The sequence below is a fragment of the Lampetra planeri genome, chromosome 16 (genome assembly GCF_965212315.1).
Source record: "Lampetra planeri chromosome 16, kcLamPlan1.2.h2, whole genome shotgun sequence".
Classification (NCBI taxonomy): Eukaryota; Metazoa; Chordata; class Hyperoartia; order Petromyzontiformes; family Petromyzontidae; genus Lampetra; species Lampetra planeri.
The window spans coordinates 3,825,226-3,850,969 of NC_136122.1; the positions used below are offsets into that span (position 1 = coordinate 3,825,226).

Sequence of the window (25,744 nt, forward strand, 5' to 3'; positions counted from 1 at the left end):
CTATCCTGTAGGGGCTGACACCCCCCCCCCCCCACTCTATCCTGTAGGGGCTGACACCCCCCCACTCTATCCTGTAGGGGCTGACACCCCCCACTCTATCCTGTAGGGGCTGACACCCCCCACTCTATCCTGTAGGGGCTGACACCCCCCCCCCCCCCACTCTATCCTGTAGGGGCTGACACCCCCCACTCTATCCTGTAGGGGCTGACACCCCCCCCCCCACTCTATCCTGTAGGGGCTGACACCCCCCACTCTATCCTGTAGGGGCTGACACCCCCCACTCTATCCTGTAGGGGCTGACACCCCCCACTCTATCCTGTAGGGGCTGACACCCCCCCCCCCCCCCCCCACTCTATCCTGTAGGGGCTGACACCCCCCACTCTATCCTGTAGGGGCTGACACCCCCCACTCTATCCTGTAGGGGCTGACACCCCCCACTCTATCCTGTAGGGGCTGACACCCCCCCACTCTATCCTGTAGGGGCTGACACCCCCCACTCTATCCTGTAGGGGCTGACACCCCCACTCTATCCTGTAGGGGCTGACACCCCCCCCCCACTCTATCCTGTAGGGGCTGACACCCCCCCCCCCACTCTATCCTGTAGGGGCTGACACCCCCCCCCCCCCCACTCTATCCTGTAGGGGCTGACACCCCCCCACTCTATCCTGTAGGGGCTGACACCCCCCCCCCACTCTATCCTGTAGGGGCTGACACCCCCCCCCCCACTCTATCCTGTAGGGGCTGACACCCCCCCACTCTATCCTGTAGGGGCTGACACCCCCCCACTCTATCCTGTAGGGGCTGACACCCTGCGCTGCTGCATCCACCTTCATCGCGTGCCGTGCCTCTCCCAGGTCGGCTTCACAAAGTGACATCCAAAGATGTCGCTACATTTGGAAGGAAACCGGAGCACCCGGCAACAAAAAAAAACCCCACACGTGGAAGGGGGCAACACTCTATCCCATGCAGATTGGAACAGACGGAGACTAGTTCCCACTTGCTGTACTGCCTTCTTCTTGGCAAGCCAGGGTATAAGCACCTCCTAGACGCCCGCACGGAAATGGGAGCGTCACAACATTTCTGCGATCAACCCAAAATCCTCCACTGCCTCCCCAATTCTGGATTACGCCCGGGCAGTCGGCAGCCACCATCGACCGGTTACAGGAGGATGGATGTCGCCTCAATCGGCATGCTCCTAAAGAGTTTGTGTGTGTCTCTCTCTCTCCCTGTAGTCGCGTGGACTTTTCTCCAGGTCTTCCAGTTTTTCCCTGCACATTTAGAATCAACGTCCATTGAGTGTTTTTGGCTACTGCTATAAACCTCCACGTGATAAGCCACTTTGTTGAGCTATCATTTGTGGCCAGGTCGCTTCTGAATAAAATAAGTATATTGCTCAGTGGGCTTTACCAGGTTAAAATTTAAACAAACATGGTAGCTAATAGAACATCACGCAGCCTGCGGAATCAAGAATCGCACCATCACCTATAACAGCCACCCTCCCTCCCTCTCTCCGGCCACCACCACCACCACCATGAGAGGTTCTACACGATACAGCGACACCACGGAATACACCATTGTAAGATCGGGGACCACGAGAATCCTACGGGTACGCTTTGTGAACTAACGTCGTGCTTATCCGCGCTCGTTTAATTTGTTGAAGCATCATATCGTGACCGAGACATATGAATTAGTCGTAAAGTATCATATTAATAACACCGTGTAACAAAATTAGATTTTTGTTCCTGGGTAGTAAGTGTTATTTCCTAATTGCTTATGCCTCAAAAATACAGAAAATGTATATTATTCCCCACAAACTTTGCTTTTGTGACCAGGGCAGTGATATTTAATACGTAGAATTTCGCGACTATAGATAAATGTGTCGTTAAAACCCGCCACCACCCGACACAGCCAACTAGTAAGGGTTGTCACATTGCGCAAGAGCGCAGAAGGGTGGTCCACACATCTATGCCTCGATATAAGGAACGAAACAGGTGGACTTCTCCACAATCTGGCTGTTGCCTAATGAAGCTGGTTGTAATTACTGGCGAAACGTCGTACTCAGTTTGTGAATGTTGTGGCTTGGCTCCCCAACACACCGGTGTGCTGTACTAGTACACTACACTATGCACTACACTATACACTACACTATACACTACACACTAGTGCTGTACTAGTGACGAATTGGCCACGTTCTCTTTACGTGACAACCATTACTCGTTGGCTGTGTCGGGTGGTGGCGGGTTTTGACGACACATTTATATATTAACCCAAAAACCTCTATTATGGAGGACATTGATATTTTGAAATGTACATATTTTCAATGAAAAAACGTGGTATGCATTTGTGTAATTCCTTCACATAAAGTCCTGGCCACAAAAGCAAAATTTGTGGGGAATCTTGACTTAAAGCTTTCGTGACTGCAGGAATTCATATTATTTGAGTCTTTCGGTAAAATCACGTAGATAGGTTCAAAGAAAATAACAAAAAATATCAAAAAACTACGACGTTTCGATCGCAACACAAGCTGTCGTCTTCTTCAGGAAAAGAGTGGGGAATAATAGCCATTGTCTATACCTTTTTAGGCACAAGCAATTTAAAAATAACACGTACTACCCAGGGACAAAAATCATGTTACATAGTGTTATAAATACAATCGTTTTTTACAGTTAGCTGCGCACTAATTACCAATCAAGTTAACCCTTTGTATCATGATTTCCTGCACATACTAACGGCGAGACACATCACATGAAGCTATAATCGCACGATGCAATTAAAGTAGTTCATTCAGACGCTGTCTTTCCGACAGACCTGTTCTTCACCTGAGGACGGCTGCTTGCGTTGTGGCCGAAACGTCGTGAGAATTATTTTATTATGTTTTATTTTTATTACTTTATTATTTCCATTCTACGTGACTTTACCGAAAGAACCAAGAAGATGAAGAGCCCTCGTTAAAACCAGTGACCACGTGCGCGCCACGAACCCCCGCGAGCCGAGTTCGATCCCCGCTCACGACCCCCAACATCGGCACCGAGACCAACATCCGCACAAGGTCTTGGGGGGCCCTCCCCTACGTCGACTCGGCCTTAAACGAGCGCAGTGCCTGGTGCATAAACGTCTGTGGTGGGACAGACGAAGGCGGCCGGGGCAGGCGGGCGTGGTGCCGGCCACTCGACCGCCTCGCGTGCCGAGTCTTCACCGAACAGCCCTTGCCCCCTTACAAGGCTGACGGGTAACACGCGATAATCGCGATAATCGTCGTATCGTGGTGACGATATCACAACAAGCACTCATATATCTCGATTTAAAGCTTTCGTGACTGCAGGGATTCATCTTCTTGGTTCTTTCGGTAAAGTCACGTAGAATGGAAATAATAAAATAATAAAAATAAACCAATAAAATAATATTATATAATAAAATAATATATTATAATAATATTATAATAAAATTTCATTATGTTTTATTTTTTTTATTTTTTTATTTCCATTCTACGTGACTTTACCGAAAGAACCAAGCACACTCATATATCCTAACAGCATATCCTCACACCCCCATCATGCTATCACACCATAATACACTCACACATTACCCTCACACGCGTCACGGTGGCTCGGAGATGTTGACTACCTCGCCTGGTGTGCAAGGAGGTCGTGGGTTAGATCCCTACCCTGACCCCTGCTGCTCTGTATTTGGAGTTTGCGTGTCTCTCCCCGTGTGGTCGTGTGGATTTTTCTCCGGGTCCTCCGGTTTTTCCCTCCACATTTAGAATCGACATCACCACGCGTTTAGAGTATTTTATGCTGCTATTAATTTCCACACGGCGATAAGCCACTTTGTTGAGCTATCATCTGTGGACAGGTAGCATCTGAAAAAGATCGATATAGCTAAGTGGGTCTTACCTGCTAAAATAAATAGTTGTTAGTTGTTTATTACCCTCGAATACCCCATTCACTCGCATCATAGAGTCTCACTTTTACCCCCATAATCTAACAGCACACCCTCATGCCATACACTCACATAACACCCCTTTCACTCACATCATACTTTCACACCTTTATGTTCATACCCCCACTTCATAACCTTATACTATATACTGTGTATACTATATAGTATACTGTGTATACTATATAGTATATACTGTGTATACTATATAGTATATACTGTGTATACTATATAGTATATACTGTGTATACTATATACTGTGTATACTATATAGTATACTGTGTATACTATATAGTATATACTGTGTATACTATATACTGTGTATACTATATACCTTCAGACCTTCACATCAATAGGTTCACACCGTGCGCCATGGCCCTGAACACGCGGGTAGCAGCAGAAGGAGCAGCAGCAGCAGCAGCAACACCAGCAGCAGCAGCAGCAGGAGGAGCAGCAGCAGCAGCAGGAGCAGCAGCAGTAGCAGCAGCAGCTGCAGCAGCTGCAGCAGGAGCAGGCGCTGTACCTGCTGAGTTCATGGACGCGGCGCGGACACCCGGAGCGGAGCGCTCAGATTCAGCAGCAGCGCCGAGAAGTGGCGCACCCAGCAGCAGCAGCAGCACCCAGCAGCAGCAGCTCCTCACTGGGCACTCCGCCTCCTCCCTCTCGTGTCTCCTCCTCCCCCTCCCACCTCACGTCTCCATCGCTCCCTCCTCGTGCCTCCTCACGTCTCGACAACCTCCTCCCGGTGTCCCCATCTCCCCCCTCGCGTCTCCACCTCCCTCCCCCTCCCCCGAGCCTCCTTCTCCCTCCCCCCGTGTACCCCCCCTCGCCCCCCGTGTCCCCCCCACGCTCACACACTCACTTTCACACACACACGCTCACACACACACACGCTCACACACTCACTTTCACACACTCACTTTCACACACACACGCTCACTTTCACACACTCACTTTCACACACACACGCTCACTTTCACACACACACACGCTCACACACTCACTTTCACACACACACACACACGCTCACACACTCACACTTTCACACACACACGCTCACTTTCACACACACACGCTCACTTTCACACACACACGCTCACTTTCACACACACACGCTCACTTTCACACACACACACTCACTTTCACACACGCTCACTTTCACACACACTCACTTTCACACACGCTCACTTTCACACACGCTCACTTTCACACACACACATTTTCACACACTCACTTTCACACACACACGCTCACTTTCACACACACACGCTCACTTTCACACACACTCACTTTCACACACACTCACTTTCACACACTCACTTTCACACACACACTTTCACACACACACACAGACCTCCCAGCGCGAGGCTGACTTATTACATCACACTGAGGATCGCTCCGCTGAACAAAATAGTTCCACGGTTCACTTTGCAAGTTCAAGTTCGCATTTTAAGTCGATGTTTTAAAAAACACTCATACCTCATTGTAGCTGGTTCGTAAGTGCGGGTGTTCGTAAGTCGAGAACTACCAGGACATCAGCGATTAAATATACATCAGCCTACAGCTAATTGCCATTCACACACTTGGTATTATTGCAGACGTATTATCAAGGGGCATACATCACAATTCTTCCATTCATTTATATTTATTTAAAAAATCCAAGTCTAAAAGGGTGTCAAGTAAGCTAACTGCATAATCACGAGCGTCAGTTGTGGTGAATATAACTAACTAGACAAACGGGCCGTCCGTCTTCTTCCAATGTCAGTCCCTGCACATGAACAATGTAAGATGATTTCTTACGCGACCCAGAGTATACGTGAAGGAGACACTGTCCGCTTACTTAGTTTGTTAAACACATCGCTGGAATATTCGCATGCAATGGGAGCATCCCAGTAACCAGTGGTAGTCAACGACAGCGACGAGGAAGAAGGGCATTCATTGCAGGGGTCTGTAATTCATGGCTTCTTCTCAGCTGCGGCTAATTGCACCGGCCGAAAACACTTCACCGCCATTAGCAGTGGCCTCACACGGTGGACAAGAGAACATTAAGTACATTAATTAAGAAGAGTGCATTGCCTAAGAGCTGCAGTAGTGGCTCGTCAGCACGGAGAAGAGACGGATTGTGATTGGCACGTTGGCGAGAAGATGGAGCAGTATTCCGACTCAATGAGATTGGACAATTATTATCATTACACGTTTTTCTTTCTACTCAGGGAAACTCTCAACGTCGCAACTCGTTTCCAGGAGGGTCCTGCCAAGTTTTCGCAGTAAACGTTTTACGATTTAGTATTTTACCAGAGCAAGGCCCACTGAGCATACGACTCTTTTTAGAAGCGACTTGTCCACAAATTATCGCTCAACAAAGTAGCGTATCGTGTCCAGATGCATAGCAGATGTGGAGAGAAAACCCGAAGGACCCGGGGAGCACATGCAAACTACAAATATAGGCAGTCAGGGTTGGGATCGAAGCCACGACCTTCTACATACCAGGTGAGGTAGTCAACATCTCGCCACCGCGGCGGCAATTTCCATTAAAACCCCTGAGCCACGAGGAGAGCGGGTGGGTGGTCGATGCTGTTGTTGTGTGTACTCCCAATTGAGTCATTGCAGGTAGTTTTCAGCATTGTGAAGTGTGGACAAAACCAGTTCCATTGTATGGGGTTTTTAGCTATGGGAGGAACCCGGAGAACCCGGAGCAAACCCACGCAACGCAGAGGGAGAACATAGAAACGACACACAGAAAGGCACCCCAATCGGAAATCGAACCTCGGTGCTTCTATGCTGAGGCTCGATTATTAACGATGCGCCACCCTTGTCGCCCCGACAAAACAATTAGGCAGCACATATCTCCATTAACACACCTGGGCCAGCAGTGGCAACTCCACATTTCCATGACGAGGCCTACTCTCCATAGGACCACTGTTGACTTTCCACATCGATGTAGCCTTGGTCAAATGTCAAAGGTGCAGCCCTGCAATAGCTCACTGACACCACTGCTGGTGGAAGGGCCTTCACAAGATCTACCGAACCATGGCGAGATGTCTTGGAGGCAGTGGCGGTGCCCACACTTGACGCCACCACACAACCACCTGCCAATATGCCGCCGGGTTGACAAGAGGTGGGGAAGATTTAAACAAAACAAAAACCCGCACCGTTCATTTAATTTCCTTACCGGGAGATGTAATCTAACTCGAGAACCTCTGGATTCCAAATCCAGTGTTGCGAACCGTTACGCCGCGGCAGATTCACCGCAGCTTCCGGCACTGGACTCAAATGTAAATGTCAAACACACGGAAGCTCCTCCACCACCACTGCTGGCCAGCAGAGCGCACATTCCTCTGGCTGGTGGCACGCGCGGGGCTCAGCGGGAAACCGACGAGATTACACGAATATCTATGGGGCCTTTTTTCCAGTATCAAAAATTATGAAAAATAAGAATATTTGTGGCAATAAAACAGGTGTTAAGATGTTAAAACACCAAATAGATAAAAAAAAATTCAAGGCATCAAGTCGGCATTAACCACACGTACTTGTGGCAAGCATGCACACATGCTCTGATTATGTGTGCATTGTCTTTTAAACGGATTGGCCTACACCAAAGACAGCAGATGACGCCAAAAGGCGCCTTTTGGCGTCGTCTGGTCGAAAGCTGTCTCTGGTGTGGACCAATCAGTTTCAAAGACAATGCATAAATTATCAGAGTATTGTTTTTTGTTTGCATTTTACTGCAAGTATTGTGGTTAATGTAAGCATGATTCCTTGCAAAAGGTGTCAGTTTTGTTGCCAGAAAAAAGGGGAAAAACCCCTATTAGTATATTTTCGTACTGGCAAAGGAGGTCCCATGATGAGGCCTAAGGTAGGCAAGTCGGAGATCAGCTCATTGGTGACAGCTAGTTCCAAGTGTGCGAATGTAAAAAAACACCAAGCTAATTCATGGACACGAGTGGCTGCTGAAGATATGTTGAACCCTGGTTAAAGCCCCATGGCTGTAGCCGGGGAGATCATCAAAGGCAGACCACCTAAGACAGACGAGCAAAAGGCCCAATTGAAACGTTTTACGCGAGGAAGATTAACTTGAGTGAGGCCTCCACTTTAAGAGGCTCAGACTGAAAATGGTGTCCAGAAGTATGGAGGGGGGTGAGAGGCAGAGGTCGCAAACGGGTTTTGATTCCTTACCCGTACCCGGCCGCACCAGGGTCGCAAACGGGTACCCATACCCTACCCGATACCCGGCTACCCGTACCCGGCCGGGTATCGGGTAAGGTACGGGTACCCGATTGCGACCTCTGGGATGAAGCCATGTTGCAGGCGCGGGTGGGTTGATTTTAGGAACTTGAATTGTGAGAAGAGACAAGATGTTGGGAAATGAGTGACAAACGGTGACTCACCAGTGACTCACGGCCTACCCGTACCCGGCTGGGTACGGGTAGCCGGGTATCGGGTAGGGTACGGGAATCGGGTACCCGGTTGCGACCTCTGGTGAGAGGGCGGAGAGTAGGAAGGGCCCCCCTGGTGAACTCGCTTTGTGTCTGCGGTTCAAATAACGATGGAGACAGTACCGACCGCTCTGTATAAGCATGTGTAGCATCGGTAATACACAACACACACACCGTCCGGTGTCTACTTACCTGTAGCTACGGGCACAGGCACATAGGGGGTGCCACCCTGAGCTGGGGAGAGACGGAGGGAGCCGGACCGTTGAGGGGCCGGGTTCTCCCCCCCCTCCCGACCCCAGGTGAGGGGTTGGGGGGTTCTTCCAGAGCCCACTGGAAGGTTCCAGAAAGGGGGCGGTACCGGGGGTGGAGAGTCCACGAGAAGCGGTGTATAAAAGGCGGCTCTCAGGTCGGCTCGGGGCAGTGCTCTGAAGACGAAGACTGAAGACCAGCTAGGCTAGGACCCTGGGACCCCGGGACCCGACGTCCTTGTAAGGGCCGGGGCCGAGCGTGGACCAGTGGTCGAGACCCGGGTCAGTCAGCCTCCCCTAGGGCACTGCTAGGCGGAGGGCTGAGAGCCAGGAATCCCAGTGTGAGGGCACGCGAGCCCGGAGGCTGGACCTCCCGATGTAGTGGGAGTTAAGGGGAGTTCTTGTTTAAGATTCTAATAAACCGTGTTGCCTCTAAAAGACGTCTCAAGTCTCCGTGGAACTCACTACACATGTAACAATGTGAGTGCATCATATATACATTGATGCTCTACGGCAGTGTTAATGAGAAGATAGAATTCGTGTTGTGGTTCATAAGTCTGAGCCCAACCTACGATGTCTGTCCTCCACAGCTGTGGCCCTTCAGAAACCTTGCGTGGGTGAAGAGCAAGGTGTAAAAAACACAGTATCAGAATACAAAGATTCTCAGAGTGAGCCGCAAGCTTTTGCATTTGGCGTGTCCGCGGTGGGTCTCCAGCTCTGTAACGGCATCAGAAGATGAAGATACTCCAAAGACTGAGCTTGCAAGCTTTCGCATTTGTTGTGCCCGCCGCTGTTTCTCAAGCTCTGTGAATCAAGGCTTCTCTCATCGAGGGTGTTTTTATTGTTAACAGCTGCGCTGCATTCGCGAGTAAGAAAACTCGCTAATTTTTCATTGATACTGTTTATTGTATAGCAAATAAAATGGCAGAGTGACACCATTTTATTTTCCAGGTTATTTCATCCACATGTTGCTCTTTATTCATCTAATATCGACGACTGCTGCCAAGTCGTTGAAACCAGAAGTCATAAACACCAGTAATTACACGAGCGCTTAAGTTAAATACAACGCGAGATGCCAGCCAATCAGCAGTCACAACCAAAACCACATTGTACCTTCTTATGGGGGGTGGGGGGAGGGAACACAACAGAGCAAAATTTAACTCAAAGAGGGGTAAAACAAAGACTTGTAATCAATAATGAACAAAGCATGAGCTAGGCTCTCGTTCTGCATGTAGCAGCATTTCAGTGTTGTCTCATTGCCTCGTAATTACAAATCTCACAAAGGGTTTCCACAAACCAGTGACCGTGCAATGTCCTGTAACATATGACACATGTTTAAACGGTCATACTTCTGGGTTACATGAGATGGTGAAATGCCGTGCGCAGTTTCATTTACAGTGCGGTAGTAGTCCCAAAACAAGGCTGAACTGAATGTTCAGCATCACTAGCACAGTGGCAAATGTTATTCCATTGGGTTTTCAGCACGTGACTTACGGCCCATTGCGGATGCATGTGAACATCGTTCTCGGACGTTTAAAAAGCTCAAAATAGAGAGCAGCCGTAGGTTCATGAAAGGATACTTTTTTTAATGTTCAAACGAATCGGTTGCTACTGTATATGCGAGATGATTGTATATGCACATGGACAAAAGAAACAAACATGCCAATTTCACTTACCATTTAAATCCATGCCTTCAATCAACTTCGGTCACACGCGTCACATTTGAAAAGGGTAGCAGCTTTTTGCCTTCTAGTGAAGATCTCAACCCTCAGATGCGGTACAAAGAAAAATCAGACGCAACGTATGTTGGTGCCAAATCTAGCATCAGTTACCGAAGACAAGAAATCACGTCGGGACAAATGTTTTGCGTGGCCACCAAAGCGTAACGTAAACAACCGAGCCAAGTTGAAATAAAACCCAAACAATTTCTTGGAAAAGAAAGGGGGGGCCTGGTACAGTCCTCCACAGCTACATGCCTTCCCTGCTGCTGCTGCTCCTTCCCATCTCTCCCTTTCGTGGCGAATGAGCACCCCAACCATGTCCGCGCTTGCCATGCCGTCCCCGCAAAGGCAATCGGCGCCGCGCCAGGCCTGCTCCCCCTGGGTCTGCGTCGTCGAGTGTCAAGCCAAGCCGGGTCGGGCGCCGGCAGCGGCCGGGCACTACTCTCGCGTGACCCCGCCGTCCACGTAGATCTTGAGGGCCTTCTCCTTGCGCGGCGAGTACGGCACCTGCTGGCCCCCCGTCCGCTGCAGCCGCATGCTCTCCTTCTTCTGCAGCTCGCTGCGCTGCTCGTCCGACAGCTCCTGGATGGCCTCGTCGCGATTCCTACGGCGACACCGGCGACAACAACAACACGGGGAACGATCAGCGGCGACGGTGGTGACGGCGCGTGCAGACAACGGTAAAGCTACGATGGTAGCATTTGTCGCGTGCGTACGTTTGTTGAACTTTTTCGCACCGTACGTAGCCAACCGTGCTAATCGGATAGCGGGGAAAGGACAACGGCATAGGTACTCTGCCTGTTGGCACACATAGTATGCCAAAACACCTCACTCTGATTTAAAGGGACGTTCGACTAAATTGTACGTTCGTCCGAGACTCCACTGATGTTAAGCTGCAACTGAGTGCGATTTGGAAGCTGGGATAGAAAGTAGCTATCCAGGCCCACGGAGACCATATGGCAACACTTTTGGGGCAGCGATCCCTCCTCGTTCACTATTTTATCTCGCCTGTGAGTGTGATTTATCGCAGGTGTAAGATATGACTATACATGTGAGCAGTAGCGCAGAAGTTACAGGCAAGACATAACACATGTCCTGTGATTGGAGACAATGCGCATTTGTAATCAGATGTTTGCCGTGAAGATATGGGATTCGGTATTAGGTAGGAGGGGGTGTAACTCACCACGGTCCACCAAGTCACAACCTTATCACATTCAGGCACGCAGCACTAGCGCCCTCTAGTGGTAGCAAACCGTGCACGCTTGGCGAAGAAAAGCAAAAAAAAAATTATTTGTTCTAGATTTGAAGTTTTCGTGACTGCAAGGACCCATACTCTTTGGTTCTTTTGGTAAAGTCACGGAGATGAAAGTCACGCAGGTAAGGCCCACTGTGGCTATGTAGCTCTTTTTCAGAAGCGACCTGGCCACAAATGATAGCTCAACGAAGTGGCTTATCACGTGGGTATTTATTGCAGCCAAATACTCGAAAGACACGTTGATTCTAAATGTGGAGGGGAAAACCGGAGGAGTCGGCGAAAAATCCACACGACCACAGGATAGGGATAGTATCCACAACCTCCTATATACCAGGTAAGGTCACTAACATCTCGCTACCGAGGCACCAATGCATGCGGTGGAACTCCATGTTCATCTACGGAGGCCAGCGCATGGAGGGGAATTTGAATCTGTCCTCATGAAGGGACTAAACACTGTAGCCACAAACCGGGCAATGAGAAGTGAATCCACATTTTTTTTAACAGGAAGATTTCATCTGCCGCACTACCGTGAAACTAGACTGAATTGTTTACCTGTAGAAGACAACAGCTCCATCGTCGCAGATGTAGAGTGGCCACACATTGAGTGTGGTCACCTTAGGGTTCCAGTCCAGGTCCTGGTGAATCTCGAGCACAGAGATGTCGCATGGGAACGTCCCGCGGCCCTGTTCCCACAACAACAACGCGCACTGCTGCAGGACGCGGCTTCGACAGCCACAGGCAAAGGGTCTTCCTTACATTTAAATGATTACGAGCCTCGGTAGAAGGGAAACAAAGTGAAGTGGGCGCTCTGCTCAAACCACACAAGGTTCTTGGCTCAAAATGAACCGTCACGTGAACTCCGGTCATCCTCGCAGCAGCGGCTTAAGGCTAACCGTCGAACAAACACTGTCACTGCATCGCGCACTTTCAGATGCGCTTCTGCGGCCATCTGCAAAGCTCTTCTTTCCGATATTAGGAAGCCACTGGAGATTCACATTTTAAAATATAAATTGAAAACTAATTTCTTTAGAATTGCTTCATGTGTTTAGTTTGTTGTTCTTCCCCCCTCCCCCTAACCTCCGATTAGCACGGTTGGCTAAGTACGGAGCCAAAAGAGTTCAACATACATGCAAACCACCATGAGGATATGTCTGTGCCAATGATTCAGCAGTGTCAATTCCACAATCACATGGCAGTTGTGAGTGCCAGTCTCCCAAAGGAAAAAGCTTTGACAAATACATGTACAGTAAACCCTTAATATTTGCAGGGACATGTTCCTGTAGAATGTTGCAAATATTAATATTTAAAGCTTATGAGGAAAACAGGGTTAAGGGACGCAAACATATATTACGTTTAAAAATAAACTTTAAAGCTCTACGTATATATTCATGAATACAAGTATTGTACAGTATTGTGTGATTTAACGTACCTTTAATAATGATGCACAGACATTGATAAGTGCAAATATCGACGAATAAAGAAGTAACAACATTATATAATTAGTATCTAGTACGGAATTCAAAACAAATCGTCAAGGAGAGCAGTCGCGCGCGTCAGCAGTGTGGCAGACGTCGCGAGTGGGGCAACTTTCACGGCCTCACGATCCATGCCTCACCCCAGTACGTACACTACTGTACTTCTCGCTGGGTGGTCACGAGCTACGGCCGCGAATATTTAAAACACAGCACCAGTGAATAACGCAAAACCGCGATTTATAAAATGCGCGAATCTCAAGGGTTTGCTGCACAGCCCTTTTGTAAATCCACTGCTGGTCAGTGCCGGTTGCTGAAGGCAGGGAAAAAGACGACATGGGAGCATGTCATTTCTATGTCACATTCATTGCATCGTAATTGCATTTACTAGAGGAAAATGTTCAACGCATCACTTCATATCCTGGTCAAGTATTTTTTGCAATGACAAAGATTTTTTTTTATCAATCCTATCAACTTTGCAAACAATTCTAACTGAACAAATGACAACTGGAAATCCGGTGGTATCGAGCTCATGGGTAGAACCGTTTTCCCGCGTGAGAATTGGAAAACTTGGCGGCAGATTTCCCCCCCGTTTTACACCGGAAAGAGTTCTCACCTTTGCAAATTCAACATCTTCTGGAGAAATCTGACCAAGTTTACCGAGCTGAAAAAGATAAGAAGACACGACACCAATATACAAAGTTATTCCATTGAGGAACGTTGTCGGGGGTTCTCAACAAATATTTCACTTCATAAAAGCATCCTCTCTATCGAGACCCAACAGGAGGAAGCATTCAAACACCTCTAGCACTGATTGAAGATGCTAGTCGACGCCACACGCAGCTGTTTGACCTCGCGACCTTTTCCCGCTCGCGATGCGAGCGCCTCTGAGCAACGCGCCACGCGCACGCAGAGGGGATGGTTCAGCAACTCAATTTACCGTTTGATGCCAAACTCCGCGGGCTACGTTATCACGGGTAACATTTACACCAGCCGACAATGCAGACAAGGGGGGTGGGGGGAAGGGGGAGGACGGCGGGTGTGTAAACTTTAGACGTACACTCCGGGCGTGTAGATTTCGGATACTTTGAAGAGGCAAGTGGTGGTATAGGTATAACCATAAAGTGGCTAATTACTCGAGCGTTTAAACAATGTGTCTTATGTTTATTTGGCAATTGAGAATTGGCCACAAAATAGAGCACAAAGCTTTCTTATCAGGCCATCCATGGGGAAAGGAGGTGACGGTTAATCAAATACGCCGGTTATCGAGAGTTGTACTTGTTACACAGCCTCATGGCGGTTCTCTGCTGCCGCCGTCTATAGCACATGCCGGTTAATAGAGCACTCCGGATGGTAAAGTGCCGGACTTTCTGTTCCATGGTGTCGGACGTACTTGGGATTACTTTTTTCATCCACGTTGGGATGGTGTTGGTTAGCCATCATACGTAAAATCAATAGCAAGCCATATTTTAACGGACTATTGATCATGACCTTTAAAAGGACACCACGTGTTATTTTTTGTTGTTGTTTTTACTTTGAGATTGCCTCATTTGTGGATCTGCCCACAGATAGCCAGGACCTTGGGGCACACACACACACACAATGGGTTTCCATCCCTGCCCCCCCTTAACCACAAGCTGCACCTTTTCCTTGAGCTCATCCACGCTGTTGCTCTCCAGGACAACCTCCTCGAATGGCTCCAGCACCAGCGTCGAAGGCTTCCAGCGTCGCGCTAGCACAGCCAGCTGGGACATGCACACCATACGCTCTGGAGCTGTGGGAAACACACACACTCGTTACCGCATCAAACCGGCACCGAGGTGACGTGGCCGCACAGCGGCGCGCCGCTCGCCCGCTTGTTGCAGCCGTTCGTGGTTCGAGCCGCCCGTAGCCACCCTGGTTAATGCGGCGCGTCTATTCACCAGAAGATGCAGTGGACGTTCGTCGGGAAAAAAAGACGAGGCCACGTATCGGCGTCATAATCCAGATTTACCAAATACGAAAGATGTTTTGTAAATTCATTCATTTGGTAAAATCGCAAATCAATAACAGCCCCTACGGGCAGGCAATACCTGTCGGTGAAACGGCGTCTTCGTGATATCGTTGCGTTTTAATAATGGCGCAAATACCAAGAGGAGAAAAATAATGATGATTACCTTCCAGAAGTTCGAGGAACACTTCCCAATTGCTGAAGATGGGGATGTCGTCTTCGTAGGTCTGCGTGTCCAAGAAGATCGTCCCGGGATTTTTCCACGTTTTCTTCCGCAAACGGAACCTGGCCAAAGTTGGACGCATGCGCACGGTTAGCCACCTCCCCCCCCCCTCCGCCCCAACGTCACCAAGCTACGGCGTAGAATTGACAGGTTGAAAGCTGGATTTTTAACGTTTTGATTAAAAGTTAGTTTTTTCCTGTCCAAACGCCTGTGAGACTTCACATAACCTCAAAAGTGCACATAGCCTGGCACAAGCGCCGTGGTGACATCACCGCCACTTAGTGGCGAATGGCGGTTGTTGTTGATGGTACCAATGTCTGCTCGTATTGCACGTTATTGCCATCAGCTGAGAGGCACGTGGACAGATGCGTGCCAGTTGTGGGGAACGGCGGCGCAAAGCTGCGCAACGAACCCGGGCGAACCGAGTTAAATTCCCGCTCACGACCAATAAAAACGGCGCATATTTGAACCGATCTTGGGCCTCCCCTTAGGTCGACTCAGCCTTAAATGAGTCCCTGGTGCAGTGTGTAAACATCAACACTGGGGAGACAAAGGCGGCCGGGTGTGGAAGGTTGGCCACCCACCCCATTCTCGTAACGTGCCGGCCTACATGGGTGATCTTCGTGAACAGCAGTAGACCCCGACAGTCTGTTAAAGGGCATTATCTGTCTTTCCCTCACCTCAACACCCAGGTTCAGGGGCAGCGGTGAGCCAAGCACACGTACCTGTCAATGTTCAGGTGCAGTGCACACTGCTGCTGCAGCTGTGGCAGCAGCTCCTCCTTGGATTGCCGTACGGACATGCCCTTGGCAAATACGGTGTCCAGGAGGAACTTGCATGGCTTGGGTAGAGGGCATTGCAGCACACATTGCACATAATTACAGTCAGATCTCGAATATCCAGCGTAATGGAATGGACGGGTAGGTGGTCAGGACAAAACAAATATGCGGATCATGAGAAACAACATGAAAATTAGGCAAAGTGAGTCGAGTAGAATGGGCAGTGAATATATAGAAGGTGTCATCACCTCCTTCTAAAGCAGTGGTTGGCAACCACAATAAAAAGAAGAGGCATTTTTTTGGAATTGTGTAAAAAAAAATCGATATTTCAAGAGTTGCAATGCACGTGAATACGAGACGTGGTCCTTTATGAACAACGTCCACGAAGCGGCAGTCCTTAAAGAGCCACATGCGGCTCTGGAGCTGCAGGTTGCCGATCCCTGTTCTAAAGTAACGTTGCTCTTCTCTTTTAAACCACGTTGCTCTCACACGGCTATGTCAAACCGCCGGCATAACACGTCAACAGACAGTACATACAGATTGCCAGTCTACCGAATGTGCAAGCTAACATCCGTCGTACTAAGACGACCAAAAGTTAAAATTAAAACCAGTGGTGAGGTTAGGGTTAGACTCAAGGGGTATGTTATTTTGTTTCGGGTTAAAGGTAGGCTAGGCTGTTCTGCCCTATTAGCTTGACCCCTTTCCTCCCCCTGATTTGCAACTGTGGCTTGTTCACTTATCGTGTCCACTTTTTGTTGCGATGTTTACAGGGCCTCTCAAGACACACGGGCGTCACCACTCACCTCGGGCTCCTTGAGCAGCAGCTGGTAAACCTTTACGCGGTACTCCCCTTTTCTAAGAGCGCGGCCCAGCCGAATGGTTACCTGCACGCGCCACGCACACCGTCAACCACACGCACGCACGCATCCATGGGCACAAGTGAGACGTGTAAGCCTTACAGGGCACAATATCCAAAAGTGTTCACGAGATCTGGACAAGTCTCTATTTTCTTGGTTGAATCCCTGCAGTCACGAAAGCTTTAAATCGAAATTTAAGTCTCTATTTGTAGCCTGAAATCGCAATTATTTGTATTGACAATTTTTAAGTGTAAACGCTCTGCGTTTATAGTAATAGGTTTTTACCCTTTCAAATGGTACAAAAACTGACACCTTTATACAAGGCATCATGTTTGCAATAACCACAACACAAGCAGTCAAAATGCAAACAAAAAGAAACAACTCTGATGATGATAATGATATGCACTGTCCTTGAAGTTGATTGGTCCACACCCGAAACAGATTTTCTTAGAGCCTAGTCTCCATTGGTGTTGGACCAGATGACGCCAAAAGGCGTGCAAACTCAAAGACAGCGCACTATCAGAGTATTGAAAGCTCGGGGTAAGCATTTGTATAAAGGTGTCAGTTTTTGTACCAGTAGAAAGGGTAAAAACCTATTACTATATTTTGCCACTGGTAAAGGAGGTCTCATAGTATGCTCTGCGTTTAGTTTGTTACCCTTCACCCGCATCATGCATGTAACAATCGCATCCATACATTCCCACCCACTGTCATGCGAGAGTAATGCTCTTTGTATGAGAGTCAAACAAATATATTAATTAGCACGGCTGTAATTTTGCCAACTTATGTGGGGACCAAATTTAACCTGGTGGGTTTTGTTTGCACAGCCATCGGTGATCGGGCTGAGGCCACCAAGCCAACAACACTCGAGAACCAGGTTGAATCATGAGCAGTGAACTGGATTCGAACCCAGGTGGGCAGTAGTGCCAACTCAGTTGCTGTGACCTAAGCCACCCACAGCCATCTCAATAAATAATTATTGAAATAAATGTGACTCAAATGCCCTCTAGATTAATGACTGTCCTTGGAGTCAACAAGCTGAACACAACTATAAACACAGCTGCATTTCCAGTCAGCAAAGTGCTATTAAAAGAAAAGGACATTTTTACTGTACTTTCAACATAAATATTTCACCCTGGTCAGTTATGGCATTGTAAGATCATATCCATAGTATTACAAGATGAAATCAGAATGTTGGCTTGTAGTGAGTTTTCTTTTCATACGTAACAATCTTAGCTTTTGAATTACAATGCTATAAATTGACAGGCATTGTGGAGGTTATTTACCGTACAGCAACCACAACTTACACCTACATCTACTCATACAAAAGCCCGGCCAGTATTATGTGCAGCCCTCAGGTAGTGAGAAGTGGAAATTTCCACGGCTACCGTTGTCCTCCCAACAATATTTAAATGGCAACAGTGAGACGACCAGTGGATTCGACCACAGGCCTGGATTTGAACAAAGTGACCTTCCACAATCATGAGTCAAGTACAGTGGCCACATCACAACCTCTCCACGTACGAATTATGTGTCGCGTCAAAAAAGATGTCGCTATAGAGAATCTATGCATAGAAATAAGCAGAGCCAAACAAGACTATACAATGGTAAAAAGAAGATAGGAACGTATGCCTGCGATGGCTGTGGGTATCAGCAACGGAAACATATTTACAGGTATGTAGTTATATATATTGATGACACCTGAACCTTGATTATAAGAAGAGGAACACAGCCAATACGGTGGCAAAGTGGTTTCACGACTTATTGGAGATCGCTTCATTGCACGATCAACACATTCCTGCGGAGGGAGCTGGTAGGAACGTTGGGTTGCTCGGTCAATGGCCAGGGTCAACGGCGGCGTGGTGTATTCCGCAAATATGGCCGACTGTGAGGGCGGGCACAAGCCGGCGTGAGTAGGTTAAACGTTGAGTTTTATAAGGGCACCACGGGGTGACCAGCCCCTCCCCACCCAGCCCCACCCCTCCCACCCCCCACCCAGCCCGACCCCTCCCATCCCACCCCACACAGCCCAACCCCTCCCATTTTTTGATGCACGAAGGACGGACACAATAATCCCGTGAGCTGGTGGAACCAGGTGGTTCCTACCAGTATAATAAGTGATTATACACGTGACTCGTCATAACAGTGCGCTACTTTTATTCATGCGCTAGTTTGCATCAGAGAAGCCTCACCGAGTCTTCAAGACTATTTTGGGAGGATCCTGCCCAGTTTTCTCAGTAATTGGGTGGGGGGGGGGCAATGTTGTTATGTGTGCAATCCCAATTCAATAATTTGCAGGTACATTTTCATCACTGGGATGTTTGGCCCAATACTTATTCCGTTGAACGTTTTTTACATTACATTTTATTTTTACTGTGGGAGCAAACCAGAACCTGAGGGGGAAACCCCATAGACAAGGGGGAGAGAACAAATACCAACGCTACGCATACAGGCGCCCGAGTCGACAATCGAATCCCGAACCCTTTCTTGCTGCGAGGCACGAGTGCGCGGAAGCGTACTTTATCATTTATGCCCTTAAACGTATGTATCTCTGAAAGTACGTACTTACTTTGATGTGTGAACTTTATGTATGTACCCGTCGCCCACGACAGGTTTCGCGCGCTCACCCGGTTGTCGTCGGAGAAGGAGGAGAGGGTCTCGTTGAGACGCACGCTCTCAAACTCCTGGTTGTTGGCGTAGACGCGGAAGACCTTGAACTGGCTGGAGGACACCCCCACCACGGGCTCCAGGTGGCGCTTGAACGCTGCCAGCGTCATGCGCTTGTCCACGTGCACCGTCAGGCCTGGGGGGGTAGGGGGAGTAAATGCAGCAATCCGATTGGTACGGTTGGCTACGTAGGGTGCGAAAGAAGTTCAATGCTCAGGTCACCGGGTTAATCGTGCAGCAGACTAACCACAAGAAAGACAAAGATCCCCCGTACCGCCTTAACAGACTATGGGGCGCAAGTTCTGTTAACGAGCACCTGCGAAGGCCGGCACTGCACACGAGGTATTCGTTTGAGACAGTCGACCTAGGGGAGGCCCAGGACCGGTTCACAAAATCGTCACTGGTGTTGGCCGTAAACGGGAATCGAAACTCGGGTTGCCGGATTCGTAGTGCAGCGCGCGACACGACTGGTCCCCCCAAACATACATACATCGTACATACGCCCAGTCATGACCATCCTCCGAGTATCAGGCAAGAGGCCCTGGCCATTATTATTTCGTTCCTAGACAATGGCCAGCTTCAACAGTGCAGGACTGATATTGCTGTGGAAAGCATTAGCCACGGCCAAACATTACAAAGGGCACACACACACACACCACATGTGTACGCATACCACGCCAAAGGTGAGAGGTTACTGGAGCACATTTGAGGGTTTTTTGTGTTCGTCTTTTTTTTATTTTATTCAGAGCAACACATGACCCTGCGTGCTTGAGAATGGCCCGTGGAATGAGACGTCACATAACTAGTTCTGATATATCTATTAAAGCAACTTCTTAATCCACATAATACTACGGGGGAATGTTTTCCCACATGCCCTGCAATGCACCAATGCACTAATGCAGAGCAGTCAAACCAATATCTGTTACTTTTCACAGCTAAAATGTCAAATTACGTGAACTATTTTTTTATATGTATTACATAATAATACATAACGTGTATTATTTACCAAACTCTACTCTACAATAATTGCATCAGAGTAAGATAAGATGTGCGGATGCAATTCCTACAACTGTGTTGCATTATCTCTCCAAAAGGATACGTGGCTGAACATATTTGGACCCTTGCACGCGAGAAAACAAGCGTGCATCGAGTTTTGTTGCACACTGGAAACCACAGCCAACGCAATTGCAGCTGAAACGAGCATGAAGCCCCGTCGCTTTGTCAACCCTTAAACATCTTCTTGGTTCTTTCGGTAAAGTCACGTAGAAGGGAAGTAATAAAATAATAAAAATAAAACATAATAAAATAATTCTTACGACGTTTCGGCCACAACGCAAGCAGCCGTCCTCAGGTCAAGACCAGGTCTGTCGGGGAGACAGCGTCTGAATGTCTCCCCGACAGACCTGGTCTTCACCGGAGGACGGCTGCTTGCGTTGTGGCCGAAACGTCGTGATAATTATTTTATTATGTTTTATTTTTATTATTTTATTACTTCCCTTCTACGCGACTTTACCGAAAGAACCAAGAAGATGAATCCCTGCAGTCACGAAAGCTTTAAATCGAAATTTAACCCTTAAACATTTTCACAGACTCCCATGCACCAACAACATTTACATTTTTTATTAAAACTACCCTAAGTTCCCCCCTCCCCTTTTTCTTTCCCCTGCATGTTCGCAATCTCCCTCCATCCTCTCACCCCTCCCCCTCATTTAACGACTCACTTCCCCTCGCTCACCCCCCCCACCGGCACGATGCCCCGATGTGAATGCGGCAGTCAGTGGGCTCCTATCCCCTCCCCCCCTTCTCCCATGGGTTCCCCTCCTGTTCTTCAAATGGCTCAATCGCGCCGGGCTTGTGGGCCTCGCGAACGATATAGCTCCCAGTCGTGTATGCTCGCCCACCGTACTGTAACTTGGGGGGCCTGCGTTGTTTTGCTACAAGAAAAACATAATATTTGACTAAACGTACTCCAAGTTTCCAGCATTTGCGACATTTCCGCAGACCGCTTCCCCGTGGCCTTGCGGACCCAAACTAAAAGCTAACACCAAGTCAAGTCAATTTATTTTTGGTTGATGCAAAATCAGCAAACCAAAGTGTATCATTAATCATAAAAAAACAACTATTGCAGTTTAAAAGAAGATTAAAAGTAAGTTCTAGACTTTGAGTTCGTTGTTGGATACAAGCGTCAAGAGACGTCTTGTTGCTGTCGGGTTGGGACTTGAATGCGGCGACGATGGGAGTCGAGCGTGCGGATTGCCTCGGGGGAGGTTGTTCCCGATGTTTGGTGCTGCATACGAGAATGATCTGGTCGCCCATTGGTTTTACGTTTGCTTTTTGGTGGCTGGAGGAGTGTTTGGGTTGAAGAGCCGAGTAATCTGTTGTTTTGCTTGATCTGTACGAGGTTTCTGATTGGAAACTAAAGTCCACTGAGCTGTGAGTTCATTTTCAGTCCACCTCGTAAACACACGACAGCTCATTGAAGCGGCTTACATCATCATCATCACAGAAGTATCCATGCGACCACCACACGGGAGATGGAACACGCAAACTCCAAATATACAATAGGCATCGTCATGGCCGACATCCAACTCATGACCTCCTGCGTGCCAAGTGAGGGAGATAACATCTTCTCGCCAAAATGGTGCCCCAAACGGACCAGAGGCAACTAATGCCCAACTGTAATACTGTAGTACAACTACCAAAGGCGAAAAAAATAAGACTGCTGATGAGTCAGGGAAAGTTGAAGTGACCAGAGTTTTCCTGCTAAAATGAATGCTGACAAACTAGCAAATCACTCTGCGTTCTGACGACATGGATTTCTGGAAAGTTATCTACAAACCTTTCAAGATGACACATCATTTCAAGTATTCTTTTCAAAGGCATAGGAGCCGCCACAAGTATGGTAACATCTATAAATGCTGGGACGGGTGCGGCTACTGCTCAGTTCTACCAGCCACCACACCGCGCAACCGTGGCGGTCGGAGTGGCAGCCTTGTAATGGATATCGCGTGAGGATGCGAGGGGTGAGGGCGTGAGGTGCGAGTGTGAGGTGTGATGGCATTAACCGCACTCACTGGCCGCGACTACCCATGAACCATGACCATCTTGGAGCCATCGCCAAAAGAGCCACGCGGTACGGGTTTCATGCTCGAGCTGGGTGTGCGACGACGACACGACAAGGGGGAGGGGGGGGGGGGGTTCAAGAGCACCTGTGCCCTGAGTTGCAAGTGCAGCCCCAGCAGCAAAAAGCAGGATTCTAAACGATTAAACTACTCTTTTTTATTTTACCAGGTGAGACCCACTGAGCTGTATAGCTGTTTTTCAGAACCACAAATGATAACTAAACAAAGTCGCTTATCGTATGGAACTTTATCGCAGCCATATACTCTAAACGCACCTGGATTCTAAATGTGGAAGGAAAAACCGGAGGACAAGGAAAAACATCCACGTGACCACTGGCAGAATGTGCAAACTCCAAATATACAGCAGCAGTCGTCAGGGTCGGGATCAAACCCACGACCTCCTGCATACCAGGCAAGGGAGATAACATCTCGCCACCGTGGCGCGGCACAAGCGGGTGCGGTACCGTACATTTGAAGCGGTCTCCGGCGGTCCCCTCCTCCGCGGGTCCTTCCTCGGCACGAAAGAACGTATAGGCCTGGGCAGCTCCGGCGCCGCCTTCTCTCTCCTTGCCCTCGTCCTCGCCCTCGCTCTCACTGCCCGAGCCCCTCTCTCTGCGCTCCCTCCCCTCCTTCTTGGCTTTGGCCGTGTCCACACCCGCCAGGGATTTGGAGCGCCGGCTGCTCGTGATCCCCGTGTACGCGTCGAGCCCATTGGGCAGTACCATCCCGGCAACCGGGAGTGCCGAAGACGACGACGACGAGGAGGCGGCCGCGTCGTCGTCGTGCGTTCCGGGAGCTCCGGCCGACGGCGTTCCGGCCGTGCCGACCACCGCCGCTGAGGCGGCGGCCGCCGCCGCCGCGGCCGCTGCCACGTTGCACAGCGTGTCGCTGCTGTGGCTGGAGCTCAGCAGGTCGCTGTCCACCGAGCTCGTGCTGCGCTCGTTATTGAGCTCCGAGTCCGAGCGCTCGTCCGAGTGGCACCGCGAGTCCAGGTCCCGCTCCAACTCGGGCTCGGTCTCCGGCGGGGTGGCGCGGCCGTCCTCGTTCTCGCGGCTGCCGGCCGACGCCGACGAGTCGACGTCCTGGGAGGGCGAGCCCGTCGTGGCGTCGCTGTCGCACAGCGAGCCGGCGCTCTGCTCGTTGTTCGTCTCGGAATCCGAATCGGGGGGGCCGACGCGCCCTCGGATTTCGCCGTCGCCCGGAACCGCCGCACCGTCGGCCGCGCCGGGGCGGAGCCCGTCCCCGCGGTGGGGAGGGGGAGGGGGGGACCCGGCGGCGGCGTCGGCGTCGCCGTTCTCCCGCCGGCGGGCGGCGCGCCGCTCCTGCTCCAGCGAGAGGCTGCGCAGCCGCTCCGTGCTCTCCTCCAGGATGGCCTCGACTGCGCGGTTGCGCGAGCCGCGCTCGGATCGCTCCGAGTCGCGGCCGCGAGCGGCGTGCTCTGCCTGGCTCTCCGCCGCCGAGGCCGCCGCCGCGGCCGGGCCGGCGCGCGTCGCCGTCGCCGCTGCCGGGCCGTCCGGCAGCGCCACCAGCAGCCGGATGGTGTTGCCGTGCCGGTCGAGCAGGCGCCACAGCAGGGACTGCGGGAAGGAGAGCTGCGAGTCTGGGGAGCCGGAGCTCTCCACGAACACCTGCAGGCGGCAACGCGTCGCCACGACGCCGGATCAGCCAACAGGGAGGCGGCAGCGGCTAGCCGAATTCGTCGAGTCGGGTTAACCGTAGGGGCTCGCCACGAGCGCAATCGAATCACGCATGCAATAATTAATCACGTACACCCCTTAGATGTTGTTGTCGATCGGTTTATCGAAATGCTGCAGCCACTGCATGTAGAAGTGAGAACAAGGAAGTAAGGAGAGCCAGTTAAACTGGGGCACAATGTTATCAATTGACGTATCAAATTGTGACCCCGGATCGTGACAACTGGATGGTGCAGAGAGTGTATATCGCTACTAGGCAGTATCATCTTTAAGAAATTTGGCTTGTCCACCAGCTGACAGTGGCAGCAGAACCTTCACTTTCCTTTGGTCATTCAAGTCTCGTGTCTCTACTTCAGGGTTAAATTACGTTACTAACCGTATCATGGACATAATAGTGATCTTGTAATCGTGCCAACTCCATCATAATGCCAGGGTAATGTTATTGAATTACAGTATTTGTATTAACGGTAAAACGTGTAAAGCCGCGTGTGTAGACCCTAATGTAACTGCAAGACAGATTATCTCAGTAGTGCACACTCCAAACAAGTAGTTTGCTCCTCAATATGTTAATGAAAGGCTGTTCTTGCAAAATATTTCTAAGGATAAGTCAGACACTATCGGCCCCCCTCTCACTACAGTCCACTATTTATCGTTCCGTCACGAGATGACTCATGGCAGTTTTTAATTTCAGCAGACACATTCAAGCTGCGCAGGTCCACCGGTCATCTGAAGGGATTTCACAGCAGCGGAAACACAGCGTCACGGTGAGCCGAAGCGAGTGTCTCGCCTTGTTGCTGCGGAAGAATCCCTCCGACTTGAGTGACTTGTTGGGCACGGACAAGAGGCGAAGGTCGTTGTAGTACCGCTCCAGCACCACGCGCATGCCCTCCACGTCCAGCCCCGTCGCCTGCAAAGCACGGACGCTCGATAATCTTGAGACGGCGGCGGCACTAACAGGTGCAGCAACCACAGCGCCTCCGATTGGCACGGTTGGCTACGTACGGTGCAAAAAGAAGTTCAACATACATATAGCAACAATCGCAGCAGCAGCAGCAACAACGACCTCTTGCGATACACGAGCAGAAGAAGACACAGACGTGTGGCCATGGATGTGGATTGAGCAGACACATTTACACCAAACAGCACAATTCTTACTTCATATTCCCACCGAGGCTGTAGACGCAAGTGTGTTTGAGCAGGTGTGCCTCACAAGACAAGATCAAGCACCTTGGAGCCACGATAAATTTAGCTTTTCAGCCATAGTGGCGGTTGGTTGACGAATCTATCCGTGAAAAACCTGCGGCCTCTTATTTACTTTTCATCGCACGCAATAACTTAACA

At 49.6% G+C, this 25,744-nt stretch overlaps 2 protein-coding genes across 7 annotated transcripts in view; both read right to left on the bottom strand.

Annotated features, from left to right (window-relative positions):
* LOC144722934 (inositol 1,4,5-triphosphate receptor associated 1-like) overlaps positions 1-4,574 on the bottom strand; it is a 127,178-nt gene extending 122,604 nt beyond the window's left edge. Inside the window, exon 1 of the mRNA XM_078601359.1 lies at positions 4,463-4,574. Coding sequence (XP_078457485.1) covers positions 4,463-4,475 — 13 coding nt within the window. The 5' untranslated portion in view covers positions 4,476-4,574. The remainder of the gene's footprint in view (positions 1-4,462) is intronic.
* A 4,934-nt stretch (positions 4,575-9,508) lies between these two features.
* USP47 (ubiquitin specific peptidase 47) overlaps positions 9,509-25,744 on the bottom strand; it is an 80,161-nt gene continuing 63,925 nt past the window's right edge. For all 6 annotated transcript variants that reach the window (XM_078601368.1, XM_078601367.1, XM_078601366.1 and 3 more), the window contains 10 exons: positions 25,191-25,310; positions 23,179-24,337; positions 19,548-19,723; positions 16,867-16,947; positions 16,010-16,125; positions 15,228-15,346; positions 14,715-14,845; positions 13,688-13,735; positions 12,152-12,282; positions 9,509-10,948 (listed from right to left, as the gene is read on the bottom strand). In XM_078601368.1, the coding sequence (XP_078457494.1) occupies positions 10,783-10,948; positions 12,152-12,282; positions 13,688-13,735; positions 14,715-14,845; positions 15,228-15,346; positions 16,010-16,125; positions 16,867-16,947; positions 19,548-19,723; positions 23,179-24,337; positions 25,191-25,310 (2,247 nt within the window). In that variant the 3' untranslated portion in view covers positions 9,509-10,782. The remainder of the gene's footprint in view (positions 10,949-12,151; positions 12,283-13,687; positions 13,736-14,714; positions 14,846-15,227; positions 15,347-16,009; positions 16,126-16,866; positions 16,948-19,547; positions 19,724-23,178; positions 24,338-25,190; positions 25,311-25,744) is intronic.